The sequence below is a fragment of the Xyrauchen texanus genome, chromosome 13 (genome assembly GCF_025860055.1).
Source record: "Xyrauchen texanus isolate HMW12.3.18 chromosome 13, RBS_HiC_50CHRs, whole genome shotgun sequence".
Lineage (NCBI taxonomy): Eukaryota > Metazoa > Chordata > Actinopteri > Cypriniformes > Catostomidae > Xyrauchen > Xyrauchen texanus.
The window spans coordinates 3811736-3837957 of record NC_068288.1 but is presented as its reverse complement, the minus strand read 5'-3'; the positions used below and the strand labels follow the sequence as shown (position 1 = coordinate 3837957).

The following is a 26222-nucleotide window of genomic DNA, read 5'->3' as shown; positions in this document are numbered from 1 at the left end:
TTTGAATCAGTTTGAATGCAAGTGAATGGAGGAGATGCCTCAGACCACTGCATAAATTGCTTTTGTGTGGAAACAATGACTATGTTTACATGCACACCAGAAAGCGGCTTATTGCGAGAAAACATTGTTCCATTTTGCATGCACTGTTTAAGCGGCTTACTCTTTACATCTCATTTTATTGACCTACAGAGCTGAAATATTCTTCCAAAAATCTTTGTTTGGGTTCTGCGGAAGAAAGTCATTCACATCTGGGATGGCATGTGGGTGAGTAAATGATGAGAGAATTTTCATTTTTGGGTCAACAATTCCTTTAAAATCAAAATTAGTTTTATTAATGCAGGTTACTGGTCTTATTGTGACCGATTCATCCATGGATTTTTGCTATTTTATAAAAACATTTTAATTAATATTTAATCAAAATGTCATAACTCTTATCTGCTGAATGTATGCAAGTGCTAGTCATTTTTAACCTTTACTCTTCAAGATTCAGTCATCTAAACAAAACTGACTTCAGAGCAGCTAATGCAGAAATTAAGAGTTGTTTCTATGTTTCTTGAACAAAACCCTGTTCCCTACCCCAAACAACCTTAGTTAGGGGCCCACTGGCTTGGATTCACATTTTGAAAAAAGAAAAATTACAAATTCAAGGTTGTGTTTGAGGCATTTAATGCATTAATGCTTCCAGAGGTGATCGTTTCACAGCTGAGAATGTGGCTGGATTTTATTCATATTTTTTAATGCAGGCATCTTTTGGCGCTACCTTGGGATGTACAGCATGAGCAAGTGTTCTTTTATGCCCTTTAAAGTTAGTGTATTGTGATTCAAAACAGTGTAATATTGTGATCTTTTCCTCGCTCGGTTCTCAACAAATACAGCCTTGTCGTAAATAAAATACGCGATTTGCTGTGTGCATTTATTGTCTGGCTATGTTTTAATGTTGTTGATTAGATCATTTGTGTGTTGAGATCGCGGCTCAATTACCCCAGTAACTGGATTTGGCACAAGAAGCACGGTGGAAGGGGTGTGTATGTCTGTATGTCGACACAAACTAATATTCAGATCTGAACATTCTTATTTCGTTATGCACAGCCACTTTTCACAATCCAATCAACAACTGATGAATAAACTCCAGTCCCCACCCTACATTTTTTCTTGTTTGATAAGCCATTTCAGTTTGCAAAATAAGCGTCAAAATAAGGAAGTAAAGTCAGTCACAACTTCCATTTCATGCCGACTTATACTCTTGTGGGGGTCCAAAAGGGCTCTCTGTGGCACAGGGCTGTATTTCTGGCTTCAATGTTGTGTGGTGACTTTACAAATTAATTTTAAGACTGACTTTGTTTTCTCTATCAGTTAGTTACTCCTGCTGTGTTTGCATAGGTGATCTCATCAACCTCCTATTGACAGAAATACACACTCACACATTAAGAAATCAAAGCTGAGCTCAACAGTGCTGGAAAAGATCACTTTATCTAACAGCTTATAACATACAATAAACTTCCATTCAGCCCAGTCAAGCTCCTCAGATTACTATCATTCTGCTCTTCAAAGTCTCTGAAATCACATATGCAAAAAGTTCTATGAAAAAAAAAAAAAAAAGAATGAAAATGAAAAATCTTTTTTTGATTTTGTTTAAAGCACATGTACAAAATGCTTAAAAATGTTTTCTTTGCATTCGTGGTGGTTTCATATGTTTTAGAAAAATATTTTTAATTCTTAGAAATACAATCTTTGCATTCATGCAGGTTTCAATGTTTTTGAAAATATTTCACAAAAAAAGTTTTGACTCAATATCATGTAGTGTAGTGTACTATCAAGTACAAGTTGACAGGTTTTCCATGCACCTTTAAAACTTAAGAATGTTAATTATAATTTTTCCAAAAGTTTTCAAATATATTTTTCAATATTTTCAAAAGTGTTTACAGTTTACCATCAAGCCATTTTCAGAATGATTTGCTTTTTTTAATATATAAAATAAAAAACTTGATTGAACAAAATACAAAACTGTGATGTGCTAATGCGACTCTAATTGCAAACAACTCTTGAATAAATTCATTTAGTTTCATTCCCACCTTGATGTCATCATATTGGACTACATAACTTTCAGTTCTGAAAAGAGAGGTAAACATAGGGGAGGGATTGCTGCAAGTGCTACTGGAGGTTGATCTTTTACAATTCATTCAGAAAATCCATTCACATCTACGTCTTAGGGTGGACATCAATACATGAAGGACAGTAAAAAAATGGGCTGATGTCTAACCCAAAGCTCTGTTTAGACATGCACGCACACACACACACACACACATGTTGTGTTTCCATGTTTTATGGGGACTTTCCATAGACATAATGGTTTTTATACTGTACAAACTTTATATTCTATCCCCTAAACCTAACCCTACCCCTAAACCTAACCCTCACAGAAAACTTTCTGCATTTTTACATTTTCAAAAAACATAATTTAGTATGATTTATAAGCTGTTTTCCTCATGGGGACCGACAAAATGTCCCCACAAGGTCAAAAATTTCAGGTTTTACTATCCTTATGGGGACATTTGGTCCCCACAAAGTGATAAATACACGCTCACACACACACACACACATAATAGGCATGAAATCTAAACAAATTTATAGAAAACTTTTTACATAGACCTTTTAACCCCCTCGCACTGGAGCACTACTAATACGTTTATTCAGACAAAAAGCCTCTTAATCTAAAATGATTTGAACAATCAATGTTATTTGAATCTGTAGTGTTAAAGCGTATCATTGGCTGCTTCATCAGTGAGTGTTTGTCCATCATGACTTCTCTCGGCTCTGAGACATGTCAGGCCTGACTCAGGTGTGGGATGAGGGGTCTCCTTAATTACTAATTTGTCTTTTAGCTGATGCTTTTTTTCAAAGTGACATTTACTTCACTTATTCCAGGTTCAGTCACCCCTGGAGAGAGCCAAGTTTAAGTGTCTTGCTCAATGGCACAATGGTGACAGTTTCCTAAATCAACTTTTGTAGAATTTGAACTGGGGGGAATGAAGATACATGCAAGAACGTCATTGTTTACATACAGCCGAAGCAAAGCACACTCACTACAGAAGAAAAACTGCACATTAAACCAACCCTCTGCTCATGTTGGTGAAAGAACTGCCATATATAAATATAAACTGAGAAAGGGGACCTATGACTTTATGCAATATTGTACATTTTATTTATAATTTCGCTTTTATTTTAATCTCATTTATGCTTTTTAAAAATTAGCAAAAAAATTAGTTATAGCGGCTGATTTTCACTTTGACAGCATTTTTAAAGATAAATGATACTATGTACAACCTTCACATTGCGTTCCTTCAAAAGCGACAGGAAGTTTACTTGAAATTGGTGTCCGGAGACCGACCACAAGGACAATTGCGATTCAGACTGTACATGCAATGGCGATTTTTTTTTTTGCATGCGCAGTAAGAGAATTTAAGCATTTTCAGTGTGGACAAGCAAATTTTGGTGAACACTTAAAACGCAGTATGGACGGAGAGCATTTCAAAAATGAAAACACCATTTTCAAATGCATTCGGATCAATGTAGATTGATCATGTAATGTTAAAACCAATTTTAACAAGGGCTGAATGATTAATCGAAATAAAATTGAAATTGTGATATAACCCAGTACGATTGTCAAATTGTGAGGGCTGTGATTTAACTAAATAAAGAAATATTCTGCCTGCTGTGCTTCTGTGCACAGCTGCTTTGTCTGTAGTGTGTAGTGCTTTCTTAAATAATTTACATGTAAACAGGCCAGTGTATCACACATGTTTCAGAGTGGTTCTGCGCTCGATACACACAAATTATATGTGGCACCCTGAGTGACAGATGTGCTCTGAGATCGGTTTGGTGTGCTTATGTGTGCTGAGCGCATTATATTTAAAGCGTCTCAGACCCCGCCGCATTTCAGCGGCTGGTAGGGAACTCCTCTTCCCCTGGCAGCGGCTCTGCCCACTCCAGGCGGTCGGTTTGGAGCCCCTTCTCCCCTCGCGGTCAGCGGCCGTTGTCCGCTTCCAGGCGGCCGGGCTCCTCATACCCCGGCAGATGGCCACGGCTGCTCTGTTGGGGTGGACCGTAGAGGCAAGAACTCTACTACGGCATATCCCTCCTCCTTCCTGGATTTCGGCACCAGTGTAAATAAGTCAATGGAAAGGAGGAGGCGAGAACCGGCTTGACAATATAAATAATAGTTTTAATGATAAACTTAAAAGACAACAAACACACATATGACGGACATGTCCGTAAACTATCTCTCTCTCCCGAACAATCCTCCGCAGTCGGCCTTTATCCCTCTCCGAGGCTTGATTAGCCTGATAAGGGACCGGGTGTGTATAATCACGACCCGGCCCCGCCCTCCGCCCTGCCACAGTTCTTTTTAAGAGGATTCGTTTTCTTTTCTTTCTAGAACATTATTTGTTGGCATGGTTATAATCTGGTTTGATTTGGTTAAAAGGAATCACAGGACTTGTTGTTGTTTGTTTCTTTGTTTGTTTGTTTCTTTGTTTTATGATTATCACATTCACAGTTCAAATCGCAAGCACGATATTCTACAAATTAAACACATTTACTGTAGATTTGATTAAGATGACCACTTATATTTATCAGCCAATCAAATGGCAATAATAAAAAAATCTAATTCAAGTTCAGAGGTACGTTTTGGCAATGTCAAATTGGCAGACAGAATTTGCATGCCCCACCATGGACATACAGGTATAAAGTAAGCGGGGCATCATCTGTCAGTCAGAATATTTCTTCACTGCCGAGCGGTTGTGCAACAGCAAAGCTGAGTTCACCTCTGTTTCACTCACCTCTATCAACGAGAAGCACTGCTGTTGGATCTACGGCGCATTTCCAGCTGGCGTTCTCTCTCTCTGCACGCTGTGCAGTTCACACCCCTGGGTGCTTCGACAGCACTTTTCACTGCTTAAAAGGCTGTTCTCCTCCTAAAAGAGTTTTATTTCCTCTAAAAGTGTTTGAGTTTTCCACTCATATAAGAGCAATAGGCGTTGAACATCCTTTTTAAGACGCTTCTTTTTCAATATGCCCTTCCACCCCTGTGTAGTTCCTGGATGCGGTAGATTTCTATCCAAGACCGAAGATTCTGCCTCGTGTGCCTGGGCAGCGATCACACTGAGGCGGCGTTCGTGGATGGATCATGTACTCACTGCGAGAACATGACCATGGCAGCATTGCGGTTGCGGCTCTCCTTCCTTAAGGTGAATGCCACTTCAGCCGTCCCCCGCATAGCTCCTTCTTCCCACAGGATTGAGGACGACCCGGCTGGCGATGAAGGGGATATGGGGATGACGACGAGCTCTGTTTCGCGGGGTAAATCCCCACGAACCACCCAGCCCCCGACACGCTCGCTCGCTTCCATCCGAGCTCGGGATGATGTGGCTCGCCACAGAGCCAGACGGCATTCTCCCTTGAGCCCCTGGAATTGGATGACAACAGCGCCGTTACACCGGAGAGTGTCCAGACGTCTGAAGCAGAGGACTTGACTGGAATGCCACATTGGGGCCAGCCCGCCCAGTCTGAGGCAGATGTGCAGATGGCCGACATGCTTGCCCGGGTTGCCGTGAGTATGGGCTTTGACTGGAACTCTCCGTCCTACCCACAGCCTTCACAGCTTGATGACTGTTACTTGATGACTGGTACTTGAAAAGCTCAGAAGCGTTCCTGAGACGGGCGACCCAGGCAGTTAGATGTTCACTCCAGAGCTGGTACCAAGACCACTCCGTCCCCCGGTGGAGGGCCAAGGGGAGGATCCTTGTTTCCATTACTTTCTTTTGCCGCACCACTTTCGGGCTGCGGTACCCACATTCTCAATAAAAGAGCGATTTCCTCAATCCCTGGGTCATCCAGCCGGTGCACGCCATTCTCCCGGCTCCCCGGACGCCGCTCCCTCGCCTCCGGACCCGCGACCGTCCCGGCAGATCAGCGCTGACAAGTTCCGAAGACGCCTCTCCAGGACCTCTTCCTCTGTCTCTAAGCTGCCCCCTGCCGGATGCACGGAGCAAGGTAAGTGCTTTGAGTCTTTTTTCAGCACCCAATCCTCGGGACGCAGAGAAGCCCCGCCTGGTACGTCAAAAGTGTTCTTCACGTTAGTGATCCTCGTGCGAAGTTTGGACATGTGGCCAGGACCATCCGAAACGGCTAAGCGATTCAGTTCGTCCTGCTCCCGCCTCGTTTTGGCGGTATTTGCTCCATCTCTGTAAGCGGCGAAAAAGTCAGTGCCTTATGAGCAGAGATCACGACTCTGCTCCTCAAGGATGCGATAGAGCCCGTCCCTCCAGCCGAGATGAAGAAGGAGTTCTACAGCCATTACTTCATTGTACCCAAAAAAGGCAGCGGGTTGTGACCAATCTTGGACCTGCGAGTTCTCAACCGGGCTTTGCACAGACTCCCATTAAAAACACGTACTTCCACGCCTCCATTTTGCCTTGACACGACCCTTCCTACGGTTCGCGTCCTCCCCTTCGGCCCGTCGCTGTCCCCTCGCGTCTTCACAAAAGTCGCAGAGGCAGCTCTTGCCCTGCTAAGGGAAATGGGCATCCACATACTCCACTACCTCAACGACTGGCTCATCCTAGCAACTCTCGAGAGTTACTATGCGCTCACAGGGACCAGGTGCTCAGGCACATCAGTGGCCTTGGGCTTCAGGTCAACTGGGAAAAGAGCAAGCTCGCCCCGGTTCAGAGCTTTTCTTTTCTCGTCATGGAGTTAGTCTCAGTCTCAATGACAGCGCGCCTCAAAAACGAGCGCTCAGTCAGTGCTCAAGTGCCTTCGAGCCCGGCACAGCGGTTCCTCTAAAACAATTCCAGATGCTCCTGGGGCATATGGCATCCTCAGCAGCGGTCACACCGCTCGTGTTGATGCATATAAGACCGCTTCAGCACTGGCTACAGACTCGAGTTCAGAGATAGGCATGGCACCACGGCACAAACAGTGTGACAATCAACCCCTCCTGCCGTCAGACTTTCAATGCTTGGACAGACCTCTACTTCCTGCGGACCGGAGTCCCCTTGCAGCAGGTGTCCAGACGTGTCGTGGCCACCACAGACGCCTGTCAACAGGGTCAGGGAACCATGTGCAACGGGCATGCTGCCGCTGTTGGCACATAAACTGCCTAGAGTTGCTGGCTGTATCTCTTGCCCTGTGGAGGTTTTCCCACTAATCCGGGGAAAGCACTTCTTGAACCGTTCAGACAGCACCGCGATGGTAGCATACATAAATCGCCAAGGCGGCGTTCACTCTCCTCATATGTCACAACTCGCCCCCCCATCTCCTCCTTTGGAGTCAGCTGTGACTCAGGTCGCTGAGCACCACTCACATCCCTGGCAACCACAACACGATTGCGGATGCACTGTCGCGCATGTTTCGTCAAGCGGAGATTGGAGGCTCCACCTCCAGGTGGTCCAGCTGATTTGGGACAGATTCGACACGGCATAGATAGATCTATTTGCCTCCCAAGTACGCATTTCCCCCAGTGAGCCTCCTTGCACTGGTGCTGTGCAAGATCAGGGAGGAAAAGGAACAGGTCACCTTGGTGGCTCCTTACTGGCCCACCCAGACCTGGTACTCGGATCTTACTTGCGACAGCACCTCCTTGGAAAATTCCCCTGAGGCAGGACCTTCTTTCTCAGGGACGGGGCACCCTCTGGCACCCGCGTCCAGACTACTGGAACCTCCGCGTCTCCACGCAAAAGATCTAGTGGATCTACCACCTGCAGTCGTAGACATGATCGACCAAGCCAGAGCTCCCTCCACCAAGCAACTTTACACACTAAACTGGTGCTTGTTCGCGAATTGGTGTTCTTCCGAGCCGAAGACCCTCAGAGATGTGCAGTTTGGTCAGTGCTTTCATTCCTGCAGCAGAGGCCTTCACCTTGAAGTTGTATGTAGCTTGTATGTAGCTGATATCCCTAGGTAAGCACGACTTGATTATCAGGTTTCTGAAAGGTGCTCGGAGACTGAATCCTCCCCGGCCTAGCCTGTTCCTCTCCTGGGATCTCTCAGTGGTCCTCACGGGCCTTCAGAGTCCCCCTTTCGAGCCGCTTGATTCAGTTGAGCTCAAGGCCCTCTCCCTGAAGACGGCCCTCCTGATTGTGTTAGCCTCCATCAAGAGGGTTGGGGACCTGCAAGCGTTCTCTGTCAGCGATACATGCCTAGAGTTCGGTCCAGCACATTCTCATGTGCCCAAGGTTCCTATGACCCCCCTTCAGGGATCAGGCTGTGCAAGCGCTGCCCCGGGAGGAGGCAGACCCAGCCCTTTCTTTGCTGTGTCCGGTATGTGCTTTGCATGTGTATTTGGACCACACGCAGAGATTTAGATGTTCTGAGCAACTCTTTGTCTGCTTTGGCGGACGGAGAAATGGGAAGACTGTCTCCAAGCAGAGGCTAGCCCACTGAGTCCTTGATGCCATCTCACTGGCCTACCAGACCAAGGCCGTGCCTTCCCCCTTGCGGGTCTGAGCACACTCGTCAAGAAGTGTGGCATCCTCACGGCACTTCCCAAGCAGACATCTGCAGAGCAGCGGGCTGGCAACACCCAATAATTTCGCCAGATTTGACAATCTCAGGGTTGAGTCGGTCTTGTCCCGTGTTTTGTCAGGTCTGAGCCGGTAGAACTCAGTAAAGCAGCACAATCGACCGGGTGTTCTGCTTGCACACAGCGCCCTTCACCGAGTTGATCCAGTGCGCCTACTATCCCAGGTTAGCCACTAAGCGTTGCTCCCTGGATGTTCTCCTCCCTAGCCTTCTGGCCTGCGAATTCAGTGGAGCAATTTGTGTCCAGACACACTATGAGTCACAGATGCTCTGTACTGGGGTCGGGCTCCACGGGCTTAGTTCCCTTCTCAGGCAAACTCCAAGTGATGTATTTCTCGCGGTATGATCCCCCTGTCGGCGGACCCGCGTTTCCCTTGGGCAGCCCCGCTGCCCCGGTCGCCGTCCTTGTAGAGCCCCCCTCATTAAGCTGGACCTACCACCACGCCACTCCCACGTACGGCTTCACAACCCTCGTGGTGTATTTGCCACATGTTACCTCCCCTTAGATTGGGCAGTATGTGGCCTCCGCAGGGTCTTTTCCCTCTGAAAGAATAGGACCTTCCCTGACACATTTCATAGCGTTAAGATAGACCCAGATGCTTCACGTCCTATGCAAGAGACATTGTGAGAGAAAAGGTCACGACTCCAGTGGTTAAATCCATCTCTTCTCAAGCAATACGATATGTGGGCGAGAAACAGATCGATATTTAAATCCTTTCTTAATCTTAATTTTAGTCTTCACCTTTGACCAGCCCCAACCTGAATTTGAAAGTCATATTCACAACAGAATATGAAAGTGTAGATTTACAGTTTAAAAAAATATTCTCACCAACACCAATAATATTGCTTGAGAAGATATGGATTTAACAACTGCACTCATATGGATCACTATTCACTGGCATTGTGAGGACATATACAGCTGAGATATTGTTCTAAAAATATTTGTTTGTGTTCTGCAGAAGACAGAAAGTCATACACATCTGGGATGACATGAGGGTGAGTAAATGGTAACAGAATTTTCATTTTTGGCTGAACTATCCCTTTATGCATAATAGGAGTAAGAATGTGCATGTAAACACATGCATAGACACAATGTCCTTACCAGATACAATGCAATAAAGCTACAAGGAATAAAACATATCTTTTCCATGTTCATCAGAGCTTCCGCAACAAGCAACAACAAACACTGCATTTTTTTTTATTGCATGGTTTCTAATTAAGCGATGTTGTGCCAGGTAGTACCACCCACTGATAGCTCCTAAAGGTCAAAAATAATGCTACACATTACTGTACATTAAACATCAAATATGATTTCATTGATTGGGATCGTGCCATGTCGTGTAGCAGTTTCGTATTCACTGTGGACAGAAGATTTGCTTGTTACTGGAATAACAGTCATGTACCAGCGGATAAGCAAAAAAGCATGTCAGCAGTGTGTGTATTATAATGTAGGGTACTCACTGTCAGCATGGATTGGCACTGCCAGGCATAGCAGCAGCAGAAGGGATGTGGTACTGCCATGAAAAGAGGCCTGTAGGGTATGTGACACCATGATTTGTTGTTGGCACTCACCGCAGGGTTTCCCTAAACTCCTGCTGGACAGCTGCACACTCACGCTATCATTTAGTGAGACCTGAAGGAGGACATAAAGAAGAATAACATCAGAAATCAATGACACCAGCATGTTTAAAGCATTTAAATTTCATCAGCAGCAATATTTCAAGAGCATTACATCACTTTACAAATTCCCTTTGTTTTGCATGACCAACACAGAAATTAAAGAAAAGTTCCAGGATCAATATAAGGTAAGTTCAATTAACAGCATTTGCGGCATAATGTTTATTTCCACAAAAAAATAATCCACACATTGCAGCTTTTTGCACCCCAATAGTCTGGTGAAACCACAGGAATATATGACAACTAGACAATAGGTGTTGCTGCAGTGGCGTGGGGTGTAAAGTAGTTTAGTGTTATCCAAAAGACCACAGTTCAATTCTACATTTTGTCCCACTCTTTTTCCCATCTGATTTCCTGTTTTCACTCTAAATATTTCCTTTAATACTACTTAAAATAATCGATAAAACTGAATATAAATGTTGATTTCATTGCATCGATTTGGTCACAGTGAATATCGTGGAGTGCAGAGTTCCCACGGCTCTGCATCGCTTGTGTGTAGATTGCATCACTGTATTGCGCCGTCTCCATCGACCCCATTTTCGTCATTACAGCGGAAACAACAGAAAATGTTTGGGTTTACAGATAAGTGTAAGACATCATTAGAGACTACTGTATAAAGGGTCTAATTTTATTTGTATCCACTCACAATAACAGCAAAACAGTGTGCTTTTGTAAAATAAATAAAAAGGGTGAGCTTTCAGCAGTCTCTGTGTTCACGAGCATATTTCAGAAACACGTCACAAAAATGAACTGAAACTCTGCGAATACTTATGACACAAACATGAAACATATGTCTAAAGAAAGCTTAAAATGTCTACTTTTAAATAAAACAATTCAAATTTAAAACAAATATTCTCCTGCAATGTAATCTGTATGAAACAAAGCGATGTACGGTTTTCCTGGCTCAGCTGAGCGCGCCATTCATACGCTAATGTTCTGAGACGATCAAGGCAAATGGTACACGCCCCCGACTGCAAGATTTGATGTAAACACTCAACTTTTCTGCGTGTTTGTAAATTCCTGGATGTAAGGATGAGTTAACATTTTCCTCAAAAGAAGAACGGGACTCAGATGAACGTTTGTATTTTGAAGAGAGAATTGATCCAGCCGAGAATAAAATTTTGGACGAGTAAGTAATTTAGTTTTCATTAGCTGACATGCTATTTTATATTAACGTACACATTTTACTAGTGGGACTGTTTCCAGACAGGATTAAAAGTATTGACATTTGAAATATGTCCTAATAGGCAAGTTTTAGTTACTTTTAAATGCTGTTTCGGCTAAAGCAGGCATTTACATTGTATGCTGTATGATATAAATATGATATAAAAATAATATGAATGTTTAGATGATATATTATCGTGTTTATGCTGCCTTGTTATCATCAACAAAGCTTGTGCTTGCAAATATGTGTTCAGGTTAAATGAGTAAAATGCACTTTAAATATGCCCATATTAGAAAATCAGCATATTATAATGATTTCTGAAGGATCATGTGACACTGAAGACTGCAGTAATGATACTGAAAATTCAGCTTTGATCACAAATTGCATTTTACAATATATTCAAATAGAAAACTGTTCTTTTAAATTGTAAAAAGAGTTCACACAATGTTTTTACTGTATTTTGGATCAAATAAATGCAGTCTTGGTGAGCAGAAGACACTTCTTTTAAATGGTAGTGTAGGTCTAAAATTAAGTAAAGTCTTTATGTAAAGAAAATATACAGGTGCAGGTCATATCATTAGAATATCATCAAAAAGTTGATTTATTTCAGTAATTCCATTCAAAAATTGAAACTTGGATAATGTATACATTCATTCCACACAGACTGATATATTTCAAGTGTTCATTTCTTTTTGATGATTTTGATGATTATAGCTGACAACTAATGAAAAACCCCAAAATCAGTATCTCAGAAAATTAGAATATTTTGAAAAGGTTCAATATTGAAGACACTGGGTGCCACACTCTAATCACCTAATTAACTCAAAACACCTGCAAAGGCCTTTAAATGGTCTCTCAGTCTAGTTCTGTAGGCTACACAATCATGGGGAAGACTGCTGACTTGACAGCTGTCCAAAAGACGACCATTGACACCTGGCACAAGGAGGGCAAGACACAAAAGGTCATTGCTAAAGAGGCTGGCTGTTCACAGAGATCTGTGTCCAAGCACATTAATAGAGGTGAAGGGAAGGAAAAGTGGGGTAAAAAAAAAGTGTACAAGCAATAGGGATAACTGCACCCTGGAGAGGATTGTGAAACAAAACCCATTCAAAAATGTGGGGGAGATTCACAATGAGTGAACTGCAGCTGGAGTCAGTGCTTCAAGAACCACCACGCACAGACGTATGCAAGACATGGGTTTCAGCTGTCGCATTCCTTGTGTCAAGCCACTCTTGAACAAGACACAGCGTCAGAAGCGTCTCCCCTTGGACTAAAGAAAAAAAAGGACTGGACTGCTGCTGAGTGGTCCAAAGTTATGTTCTCTGATGAAAGTCAATTTTGCATTTCCTTTGGAAATCAAGGTCCTGGAGTCTGGATGAAGAGAGGAGAGGCACAGAATCCACGTTGCTTGAAGTCCAGTGTAAAGTTTCCACAGTCAGTGATGGTTTGGGATGCCATGTCATCTGCTGGTGTTGGTCCACTGTGTTTTCTGAGGTCCAAGGTCAACGCAGCCATCTACCAGGAAGTTTTAGAGCACTTCATGCTTCCTGCTGCTGACCAACTTTATGGAGATGCAGATTTCATTTTCCAACAGGACTTGGCACCTGCACACAGTGCCAAAGCTACCAGTACCTGGTTTAAGGACCATGGTATCCCTGTTCTTAATTTGCCAGCAAACTCACCTGACCTTAACCCTATAGAAAATCTATGGGGTATTGTGAAGAGGAAGATGCGATATGCCAGACCCAACAATGCAGAAGAGCTGAAGGCCTCTATCAGAGCAACCTGGGCTCTCATAACAACCGAGCAGTGCCACAGACTGATCGACTCCATGCCACGCCGCATTGCTGCAGTAATTCAGGCAAAAAGAGCCCCAACTAAGTATTAAGTGCTGTACATGCTCATACTTTTCATGTTCATACTTTTCAGTTGGCCAACATTTCTAAAAATCCTTTTTTTTTATTGGTTTTAAGTAATATTCTAATTTTCGGAGATACTGTATTTGGGATTTTCATTAGTTGTCAGTTTTAATCATCACAATTAAATGAAATAAACATTTGAAATACATCAGTATGTGTGTAATGAATGAATATAATATCCAAGTTTCACTTTTTGAATGGAATTACTGAAATAAATAAACTTTTTGATGATATTGTAATTATATGACCAGCACCTAGTCAGATTACTACTTTTAACTTAAAATTGATTTTGATCATTAAGTCTCCTCACATTCATCCTCTTTGTCACATTCCTCACTGATGGGCCCCAAGGAGTGGTCTTTTTTATCCTCAGATGTGAATTACATAAATATTTGTGATAGTTCACGTCTCCTCGCATATTACCATTCAACACTAAAATTGTCTTACAAAAGTTAAATTACTATATTGTTTTGTATGAATGAGTGATCAGGATGATTTTCTCATCATTTTGTAGCAAAAACTCTAGGCTACAAGAGTCGGTTCTCAAAAGTCTTGTGGACAAATGTTTAGTATCTGTTATATGACCTTATTTCAGTGACTTAAAATTTTAGTTTTTTTCAAAAACCATGCATAAATGTTATTTTCTCAAAAATACAAACATGTACACATGTGTTGCTCAAATATTATTGTAGCCCAGTTTGTGCTGAATACAGTGTTTTCAGACTTTAGCCATTAATATGTTTTTAAGCAACTGAAAAAAGCACAAATGTCTAGGCATGTCAAAACTTCTCCAGGCCCAAAATACCCTCAGACCCCAGAAGGTTAAACCAAGGTTACTTTTTTCAAAGGTAACATTAGTTGTTTATGTTTAGGGGTTAATGTAGTGTGTCTCTGGAAAAAAGTGATGCCCATATACTGTATGTTAGTATTACAATATGGGTGCAAATAGAATCTGCCAGTATTTGCACCAGGGTTGGGGTGTAAATAATATCTGCCACTATTTGCACTGGGGTGTAAATAGCATATAGCCTACAATTATTTGCACCAGGGTACAAATAGCATCTGCCAAAATATAATTTTTACTCATACCTCCATTTTATATAAAAAAAAACAACAACAATTATACATTAACATTATAAATGTTAACATGATTTTAGTGTGATAAAATCACTACTAACTAATCTGTGTACAGTTGTAACCTGTAACCTGTCATGGCAATGAAACCTTGTAATTCTAGTATTTGAATACTTTACACAGACAAGGTTATAAATGATCACACTAAAAATCATGTTAACACATATGTTTCAGTCTTTGGTTGTACTTTTGAAATGATGTGGATTTAAATGCTTATGGACTGGCCCTATTCACTTCCATTGTAAGTGCCTTAGTGTCAAGTAATCAATAGTATGCCACAAATGCTGTTGATTGAGATTAACCTCCATAAAACAGCCTAAACTGGCATAAAATAGCTTTGTGTGAGTAACAGACCGAAATGTAAGTTGTCTTTCACAAAAAATCGCCCATTGCTCTGAATCTCATTCTTGATTGCGTTCAGATAAAAAAATGGTGCCTCGACATTATTTTTAACACCAAAAAGTATTTGATTCAAATTTGAGTCATTGGCAAATGTGCAAATAAGAGAATGAAATTCGAGAAATGCAGGAGAGGAAGATTTCATAAGAATAACAGAATACATTTTGATCAGTTCCTCACACAAAGCTATCGTCTGGCTACAAACGACTTGGATTATAGCCCATGAGTCACATAGACTACTTTTAGGGTTATTTTATGGTGTTTTGCTCATTATTTGCTTGATGACCTATCATTTTGTGAAAAAGAGCTGCCTTAAATTCACTGAGATAAAAATAACAGTATTACAACACAGAACAACTTGGGGATGACTACAGTAAATAATGACCTGATTTTCAATTTTGTGTTAAATATTCCCTTAACACAGTGACATCATTCACACAATGAATGATGTCACTGTGCTCATTTAATAAAATGTCTCTAAACAGAAGAAAATTAGCTTGAGCCACAATGAGTCCCAGGAGAGCATTTCAATGACAATAGAAAATAGGCCTTTGGATAACACACAGAATGTGCCAGATTCACACAGTGAGTGCGTGTCTAGGGGTCTGTGTGTGTTAACAGCCCACTGGGGAGGTTTCTCACAAGGATAAATGTGTCAATCTAATGCAGTGACCTCATGCACAGACACGCTCACACATGATTAAGTTGATGCATTCATATATTAAGCAGGACTGCTCATCATGTAATTGGCCGAACCCAGGCTAATTAATCATGTTCACACAAAGCAGAAATCTGCTTTCCAAAAAAACCTCCTCTGCCATAGAGACAATAATCATGGTAACATCACGGAAAGAGGCACCCACACACCAGCACTAATTACAGTCACCACAGCAGGAGAGTTTGGAGCCGCTGGCATTTGGCAAACAGTGTTTGATCGGGAACTGAAGGTCTGATTTCATATTCCTGCAGGCTGCATCAGTCTCTAAAAATGCCTGAGTGTGCTGGGGAGGTACTAACTGTCAAAACACTACAATACATTTTACAACACAGTAACAGTAGTTTAACTATTTTAAAAAACAGATTACTTTCCCAGTAACAAGCTACTTTTTCCAACGAGCAGTGGTGTACATTATGAAAAAAAAGCTATCGTTAAAGGTACGTTTTGTTTTTTGCGTCCAAAGACACAAAACATGTAAAGTTATTATTAAAGTTACACAATAGGTCCTCAGGGTATATTTATGTACCCCAAATTAGTTATACATTTTAACTAGAAGTACAGAAGTGGCACCCTTGAAGGTAGAGCCCCAGTGACAATCCTAGCAGAGGTCGCGTTAACCGAATCTTTTCCGTCATTGACCATTGTTGCAGTGATGGAAAAATCTGAAGGCCGTTCGTCATTTTGATGGATTACATGGAAGGTGATCTATTGTAACTTGCAACAGTAATTCCCGCCCCTGTCCAGTTGGTGGTGAGTGTACATATGAATTAGCTATCTATCTAGTATTGTCTCATCTTTGATCTCAGTGCATGACGTCTTTGTCCCATATAGCTTTAGTCACCACTACATACAATTGTAAAAATGCCAAGGCAGCTGAGTGTGAAAAGTTTCTTCAAATGACCAAATAGTAGTGATGTTGTTGAAAAAAGAGGGTCTGATGCAGATGAGGTGGATGATGGATAAACAACAGACAACATTTATCAATCACCGGCAGTTAATGTTACGGGGCAAGAAAGTGGTAGCAAGGAGGTCAGGAGGGAGTACCAGGATCAGTGGGAGCAGGAGTTCACGTGGTTGAGGAAGGAAGGTGGCAAAATGTTCTGCGACATCTGCATAAAAGCTAACATGAGCAACGGATTTGTCTGAGGGTGCACGACGATGCAGAAATCAGCTTTGAATGATCACAAAAGTAGCCATAGCCACATCGAAGCTTCATGGGTGGTCAACCAGAGCGTACTCAATACATCTCGTTATCCAGGTGATGACGCATTGAAGAGCTATGGCCTGAATGCTTTGGAGCACGTCTGTGACCACTACGGGTCACAGAGGGGTGCGGCTGCGCCACTTGTGCAGAAGGAGTGCATGCTGCGAGATTTCCTCCTGGTGAAGTGAGTGCTTGCAGGATCGGGGTATCCCACATTCAGAGCGTCCTGCAAACTTTTGATCGCTTCCCTGTGAGAAATGTTTCCCGACTTCAAAACTTTGGCTGAAGTAGCACTGGTAATTCCAGTCTCAAGTGTGGCAGCAGAGCGTGGGTTCAGCCTCCAGAACAAAATTAAAACTAGGCCTACCACAAGAAGTCGTCTGTCCGAGGCAAATACCAAAATCTAATGACAAAATCTAATTGCCTCAGCATCAGTCTGCCTTGATGCGTTTGATTCTGCACAGGCAAGCACCCAGTTTAAGTCGATGAGGAACAGGCGGAAGGTTGATTGAGTTCTGTTAAGTAAATTTTTTTATGTGTTTTGTTAATATTTTAATCATACTTGTTTTATGTAATATTGCGTTGTTCATATTTCATGTTTTAGTGGCCTCCGCTGTCACTACGGGAAAAAACATTAATCCGCTTTGTATGGTGTCTCTGTTATTCATCTGTTCTCTTCATAAATAAATGCATAATCTGCTATATGCGCGTCCTGTAAATTCATGATTAAAAATGAAAATGTGAATGAAAATAAAATCTATTAAATGTCTTATTTCATTAAAATATGAACATTAAAATGACGGGTAATAATAAATTATGACGGAATTTTTACAACCCTGTCCGTCAAAATGAAGGACGATGAGAAAGTCGAATGCAACCAATGAGCCTGTGGCAGGGCGGAGGGCAGGGCCGGGTCGTGATCATACACACCTGGTCCTGTATTAGGCTTACACCCTCTGAGGTTTAAAGGTCGACTGCAGAGTATTGTGCAGGAGAGAGAGAGATCGTTTACGGACATGTCCGTCATGTGTGTGTTTTTGTCTTCTTTTAAGTTTATCATTAAAACTATTATTTATATCGTCAAGCCGGTTCTCGCCCCCTCCTTTCCATGAATACCTTTACACTGGTGCCGAAGCCCGGGAAGGAGGAGGGATACGCCGTAGTAGAGTTCTCGCCACTACCGTCCCCCCCAACGGAGCAGCCACGGCCATCTGCCGGGGGACGAGGAGCCCAGTCACCTGAACAAGGACGATGGCCACCGACCGCGAGGGGAGTAGGGGCTCCTAGCCGACCGCCTGGAACGGTCAGGGCCGCAGCCAGGGGCAGAGGAGTTGCCTACCAGCCGCTGAAATGCGGCGGGGTTTAAGACCACCGACCGTGAGCGGGGAGGGGCTCACTGCCGACCGCCTGGAGTGAGGGAACCACTGCCAGGGGCGGGGGAGACCCCTTCTGTTCCCCAAGAACGCGGCAGGGTGTTCCGTCCGCCAGGGGCTGGAGGACTGCCTCGGATCCGCCCGGAGAAGCGCAGCTGTCGTCCGATAGAGGGTGGAGAAGTGGCCGAGGAAAAAGCTGCGGCGTATCGGAGAACTGGCGAGTAAGAGTTTTTTTTTCATCTCTCTCTCTCTCTCTCTCTCTCTCTCACTGTCGCTCTGCGTTGGCCTTTTCCCTCTTTTTAAATTTTACAGTTTTTGGGGGGTACTACACTGTTACAGGAAGTACCCCCCATTTTAATTATTTCAGTTTCCCTCCCCGTGTTCCCTCCCTCGTCCAGGTAGATGGGGATGACCTGCTGGCAGTCAGCGCAGAAGGCGCGCCCTCCCCCAGAGAAAGAGAGGGGGGGGGTGTAGGTCAGGCCGGGGGCTCCCCAGCCTGAGAGAACGAGGGAGGAATGTGGCAGGGCGGAGGGCGGGGCCGGGTCGTGATCATACACACCTGGTCCCGTATTAGGCTAATCAAGCCTCTGAGGTTTAAAGGTCAACTGCAAAGTATTGTGCGGGAGAGAGAGAGATCGTTTACGGACATGTCCGTCATGTGTGTGTTTATGTGGTCTTTTGAGTTTATCATTAAAACTATTATTTATATCGTCAAGCTGGTTCTCGCCTCCTCCTTTCCATTGAATACCTTTACAGAGCCCTAGTACCTTAAATTGTACCTTTTTTTTCAGAGAGTAAAGCATGACCAAATACTACATCGCTGTTTTTGATGTAACATTCTTGGCTCATGCAGCTTTACTGCCAAGTTGCTTTAAGTAGTAATCAAACTTGCACTTATTAACTATTAAACAAGCTATGTACACTGATTTGTTTCAATGCACAGCATTTTAGGTATTTTTCATAGAGGACTATTAAGTAGTAAAATGTTTTACTATGTCTCAGTTACGGGTCATTGAAAAATATGGTTGTCTGAGATGATACAAATTAGAAAACTTATATATTTTAGTTTAAAAGTTTGTAGAATCTTTGAGTCAATGTTGGTTTCAAAACTATTTGGAAAACATCTATAGCAATTTATACTATATCAAATATTTAATGACTAAGTAAAAGGTATTACAAATGTTTTACTGCACCTTGAAAACAAATGCGTGTAGTAACTTAAAAAAATAAAAAAAAACATTTTCAAAATATTGTATAACGATATTTATTTAATTAACGAATAAATATAGAAAAAAAACAAATGTTTTCATGAATGTCAATAACTTTTCTAAGGGTTCCTTGTTTTGACCTTAAAAAATAGCCTTCTCATAAAAATGACAAAATATATATATTTCTTTTACTTTCAAATATTAAAAATGCTTTAAAACAAAATTGTTTCACTTCTTATTTAAATAATAATAATTTACATTTGTATTAATGCATTGGCAGATGCTTTGATCCACAGTGACTTACAGTGTATTCAACGTACATTTTATCAGTTTGTTTTCCCATGTGAATCGAACCCATGATCTTGGCTAGCGCCATGCTCTACCAGTTGAGCTACAAGAACCCAATTGATGATCAAATATAATTACAAACTACCTATGCCAGCACTTCTTTTTCAAGAATTTCAGCTTTTAATTAGACTTTTTTTTTTTTTTATCTCTTTGCATGGTTACACCACTTAGACATTTTTTACTTTTTCATAAGAGTCGCTTGACAGTAGGTTAACTAGCTTAAATTATTAGTAGCATGTGGCTTGGCAAGCCACAGTTTGACATTAGCTTCCCTAACACCGAGAGGAACATCTCTCGTCTCCAAACAACCCATTTCTGCCTCTTATTAAGGAAATCATGAGCATGGAACGATACTGCTGAGCTGACTGACTCACCAATACTGCATTAAACTCCAAGCATTTACTGCAAAGACACACATGCACACATTAGACAAACACTCCAGTTGGTGACACTAAAGATGCCTGCATCTCTATGCTTCAACACACACTGTAATTACACTAGGCTGCTCCATGCTCTGCACCCCACTGTCTTTGCCTTTCTAAAGAATACAGAGACTCTTGAGTGAATGTTATAACTGTGCCAGCCAACCGTCTCTGGTGTGCCTAACCTGCAGGCTTTCCTCTATATTCCTACAGGAAAAACACGCTGGGCAAACAAAGCAGGGACTGAATGCAGCGTGCATTTCTAAAGACCTGAGTCACCTCTGCTGAAAGACAAATAGTCAAGCAGCACGCTGTACTCTCAGTGATGATAAGCATGTGTAAATGAAGGGTCAAACGTCAGTCCATTTCTCTCAAAAATCACTCATTTAGCTGAAAAGACATGACCGTAGAGGATGTGCCAGGTAGACGGGCAGTAATTCAAAAGTATAGACCACTCACATAGCCGGAACTCTAAGTTTCCAGGAGAGAGAGTAAATCAGACAGATGCATGCATGAAATGATGACAGAGATTTCACCTGATTAGCTTTCCTACACTCGAGAAAGTTGCTTCTCTTAAAATAAACGTTTTTCCTTGGTTCTTTTCATTTCAAGAACCGTTTTGCACTGTAATGTTCTTTGGATAAAGTTTTTTTTTGGAGATAAATAACGTTATTTATGTCATATTACTTTAAATATTATTGTAGTCATGTATTTAAAAAAAATATATATATAATTTAATCCGTGAAATAATTGGTCACAACTAGTGTTTAGGACTGAGAACCATTTCACTGAAAACTGTGTGGGACTGTGTGATTTTCATGACTTTTGGTCCAATCAACTTTTACTAATGGTTACTATTTTTCTGTCGAATATGGATGGAACACTGTGGTAACATACTCTAACAGTGTTTCTTTCTGTGCTACAATTTAATCTATGTAGTGAAACAAGAGGGCAGTTATAGACTGGACTCAACTTTAACTATTATAAACATGGTGTACACAGCTTCAACTACCAGTTTCAACATGTTGTTTCTGGTTTTCTAGAGTGTTTGCGAGACTTTAGAGCAATGATAGCTCAAAAGAGCACTTGTGTTATTACTGCGGGTATTGATGGATAATCTATCATAATCCCAGAAGAGACATTGGTTGCAAGACATTTCCTGTGCCTTGACAGAAAACCCTTTAATCGTGGGCCAGAGTGGCGGCAATATCATGGATACACTTAGAACATCAATGCTCTTTGAATATTAATAAAGAGCTACACTTAAGTCCATCAGTTTGATGTGTGTGTGCCTTCCTAAGTGGCATTGCCATTTAAAAAGTCAATTTATTGCAGGTATGCCGGATATTCAATTAAATAAATAAATAAAATGAGGCAAATGAGGAGAGAGAGAGAGGCACTTATGAGCGCTCTTTTAACTGTTTATATAATCATTTCAAAATTGGTTTAAAGACTACCACTTGGATCTATACATTTAATTTTAAACATAAAATAGAGGTTAATGCAAATGTCAGGATTAATTGGTGGATTTTAGCAAATTAAATGTGACGTTTCTCAGACATGAGAGTAAAGGCAGGTGGAAAAGGCAGTAAAGCTTTCTGCGTTCTGCAGCCAGAGTCTACCAGTCCAGATCAAGATCCTCTAAAAGTGAAACACAATTTGATGTAATAACAAAATCAAAGTGAGGCTTCACACAACACATTGCAATGGAAACTTTTGGGACATTGGTTCTGTTCCAGACTGTAGTTAGCTGCCTACCTTGACAGCATTTGTAGTCATCCTACAGTAGATTTACTGCTGATGGATGTTGCAAACAGTAGGCAACAAAAGTATGTTGCCTTATGAGATACGGCACTGCATGTATCCCTAGTATGGATCTGCACGAGTAATCGAGTAATAGAGTAATCGCTCTGCACTAGCTACTCAAGGATTAAAATCATTACTCAACATCGCAAATGAATTTACCTTTCCGCATTTGCCTGCCATGAGTAGCGCTGAAACGCACTATTTTGCCTCTAAATCGCTCACCAAATGTCACAGTTACAATTGAGTTCACTAAGGGTGTCATCGAGGTGTTGGATGAGAAAAGAAGATGTGTAATGGCATCTGTGCTTCTAAAGCAAAGTCAAGTTATGTTACAAACAAATACTTGTAACATTTTGATTCTTATTGAATTCTACTGAATTTGTATTCGGTTCTTGCTGGAGACATTTAAACCAACAGATGAGGATCAGCTTTAATTGGCAGAAAGAAAATGTGAAGCAAACTTGGAAGCTTGACAGACCAGTATGTGTCAGGGCTCGACATTGACACTTGTCCGCTTGTTCGGGACAAGTGGAAATTTGAACGGGCAAGTTAAGCGGAATTTTACTTCCTATCGCTTCACTTGTAGTGCAGCGTTCAGCAGCTTGTTCGTATGAGCTGTGGGGAAGCGCATATTTACTGTACTTGAGATTTTAAATCTATAAACTGGTATAAACCTGTTAATTGGACATGCAAATGGTGTTGTACCACGTTGTAACAGATACTCAGACTCGATGGTAGTGTTAAACCCGGAGGTGTAGTTTATTGAAGGATTAAGGGGAGCTGGTGAACCTGAGTGCACACCGCAGTGCGTTGGAGAGGAGATCACGGGAACTTGACGATGGAGCGATGGAGTGAGGAGCTTGAACATGCAGGAGCGTTGGAGAGGAGAACTACGTAGAACGTTGCTGGAACGAAGGAGCTCTGGACGAAGACCATGAAATGTCTAGGAGAGGAAGCAGGTAAGTGAGTCTGTGATCAACGTGGGAGACCAGACCAAGTGTGAGGGGAGAGTGGAGCTTATATGCTGTGAAGCTGATTGATATGGGAACAGGTTTCAGGTGCAGGTGATTTAGTATTCGGGAGAGAGAGAACGTGGAGTGTAAGTGCTGGGAGTGTCAGGAGGAACTGTGACACACATCTCTATAAGCAAGTGATGCGATAAAACTATTGCTACTGTTAATAATCAACAAAGCTGTCTTCATCGCAAGCGCACAAATTTGGAGAGATCTAATTTTGTCTGGTCACATCGTGGCACTCCCTCATAATACAGCAAGAGAGGCAGAAACAGCAAAACACTTTGTGTAATAATACCATCTGTAGAGTGAAGAGAAATGCTTTAAACATACTTTTGCACCCATTACATCTCTCATCTTTCTAGAGCTCCATCTAATTTATTGTATGTATCCGAGGTATTTTCTCTGCCATGTGAATCAGTCAATTTTAATAAGTTTATAACAATATACATTATAATAATATACTATAACATTAATAATTTACACAAAATGAAAACATATTACCTACAGTGCCTTGCGAAAGTATTCGGCCCCCTTGAACTTTTCGACCTTTTGCCACATTTCAGGCTTCAAACATAAAGATATAAAACTGTAATTTTTTGTGAAGAATCAACAACAAGTGGGACACAATCATGAAGTGGAACGAAATTTATTGGATATTTCAAACTTTTTTAACAAATAAAAAACTGAAAAATTGGGCGTGCAAAATTATTCAGCCCCCTTAAGTTAATACTTTGTAGTGCCACCTTTTGCTGCGATTACAGCTGTAAGTCGCTTGGGGTATGTCTCTATCAGTTTTGCACATCGAGACTGAAATTTTGGCCCATTCCTCCTTGCAAAACAGCTCGAGCTCAGTGAGGTTGGACGGAGAGCGTTTGTGAACAGCAGTTTTCAGTTCTTTCCACAGATTCTCGATTGGATTCAGGTCTGGACTTTGACTTGGCCATTCTAACACCTGGATATGTTTATTTGTGAACCATTCCATTGTAGATTTTGCTTAATGTTTTGGATCATTGTCTTGTTGGAAGACAAATCTCCGTCCCAGTCTCAGGTCTTTTGCAGACTCCATCAGGTTTTCTTCCAAAATGGTCCTGTATTTGGCTCCATCCATATTCCCATCAATTTTAACCATCTTCCCTGTCCCTGCTGAAGAAAAGCAGGCCCAAACCATGATGCCGCCACCACCATGTTTGACAGTGGGGATGGTGTGTTCAGGGTGATGAGCTGTGTTGCTTTTACGCCAAACATAACGTTTTGCATTGTTGCCAAAAAGTTCGATTTTGGTTTCATCTGACCAGAGCACCTTCTTCCACATGTTTGGTGTGTCTCCCAGGTGGCTTGTGGCAAACTTTAAAACGACACTTTTTATGGAAATCTTTAAGAAATGGCTTTCTTCTTGCCACTCTTCCATAAAGGCCAGATTTGTGCAGTATACGACTGATTGTTGTCCTATGGACAGAGTCTCCAACCTCAGCTGTAGATCTCTGCAGTTCATCCAGAGTGATCATGGGCCTCTTGGCTGCATCTCTGATCAGTCTTCTCCTTGTATGAGCTGAAAGTTTAGAGGGACGGCCGGGTCTTGGTAGATTTGCAGTGGTCTGATACTCCTTCCATTTCAATATTATCGCTTGCACAGTGCTCCTTGGGATGTTTAAAGCTTGGGAAATATTTCTGTATCCAAATACGGCTTTAAACTTCTCCACAACAGTATCTCGGACCTGCCTGGTGTGTTCCTTGTTCTTCATGATGCTCTCTGTGCTTTAAACGGACCTCTGAGACTATCACAGAGCAGGTGCATTTATACGGAGACTTGATTACACACAGGTGGATTCTATTTATCATCATTAGTCATTTAGGTCAACATTGGATCATTCAGAGATCCTCACTGAACTTCTGGAGAGAGTTTGCTGCACTGAAAGTAAAGGGGCTGAATAATTTTGCACGCCCAATTTTTCAGTTTTTTATTTGTTAAAAAAGTTTGAAATATCCAATAAATTTCGTTCCACTTCATGATTGTGTCCCACTTGTTGTTGATTCTTCACAAAAAATTACAGTTTTATATCTTTATGTTTGAAGCCTGAAATGTGGCAAAAGGTCGAAAAGTTCAAGGGGGCCGAATACTTTCGCAAGGCACTGTATCTTTAATATGCATCTGTTTTTAATATACATCATGACTGATTTAGCAGCAAGGTTCTCACAGGATTTTATCGGTTAACATTTTCAATGCATTTTTTAAATATGAAACTGCCGTTTTTATTGCAACTGGTGAGACCTGACTTGATCTCTCAAAGAGATGATTTACCCAAAAATGAAAATTGGGTAACACTTTACAAAGGTTCCATTTTTTAATGTTAGTTAATTACATCAGTTAATATGAACGAACAATAAACACCACTTTTATATCATTTGTTAAGCTTGGTTAATGTTAATTCCAACATCCAGTATATTAATACATTTTCATACATTACAATAAAAAGTTGTATATGTTAAAATTAGTCCATGCACTATAAACTAACAATGAACAATTGCATTTTTTTTTTTTTTTTAGTTTCTAACATTAACTAAGATTGATAAATGCTGTAAAATATTGTTAATTGTTAGTTAATGATAGCTAATGCATTATCTAATGTTAATGAATGGAACCTTATTGTAAAGTGTTACCAAATAGTCTGTCATCCTTACTTGCCTTTATGTTGTTCCAAACCTGCCTGACTTTCTATCTTCCATGAAACTCAAAAGGATATGTTAGGCAGAATATTGGTTTCAGTCTCAAGTCAATTACAATGCTTAATGTTGATCCCTGTGTGAGTATGTGTGTTAAATCTTTGAAGATTGGCAGAGTGAATTTGAAAAAAAGCAAACTTTCACTGCTTGTTTTCTGAATAATAACATGTGAAATTGTAAAAATGCGATAGCCTTTATGTAGACTCAAATTGTATATACTTATATGCCATCAGTATTGTTTTCTATGTAAGCTCTGGCGAGTGCAAATGTTTTTTACTGTTATTTTGTTGTTTTCCATTTTCATGAATGCACAATTTTCTCACCCCCCCCCCACACACACACACACACACGCCCACACCCCTATTTTGAAACCGTTCTGGCTATGTTTGTGAATACATTTTCTTTAAAACGTGTCAGGCGTGTTATTTTTAATGTGCAGTTTTATTTACGAGTAATTTACTAAAATTACTTGAAAATGCCCGTCCCTAATCCCTTAAGGAATAGATTAAGGCTATTCCAAAAGGCATTGTGA

At 41.3% G+C, this 26222-nt stretch overlaps 1 protein-coding gene across 4 annotated transcripts in view; it reads right to left on the bottom strand.

The window, feature by feature from the left end:
- Positions 1-26222, bottom strand: part of LOC127653876 (receptor-type tyrosine-protein phosphatase F-like) — a 440914-nt gene that overhangs the window by 331666 nt on the left and 83026 nt on the right. For all 4 annotated transcript variants that reach the window (XM_052140683.1, XM_052140684.1, XM_052140685.1 and 1 more), the window contains exon 2: positions 10042-10213. In XM_052140683.1, coding sequence (XP_051996643.1) covers positions 10042-10132 — 91 coding nt within the window. In that variant the 5' untranslated portion in view covers positions 10133-10213. The remainder of the gene's footprint in view (positions 1-10041; positions 10214-26222) is intronic.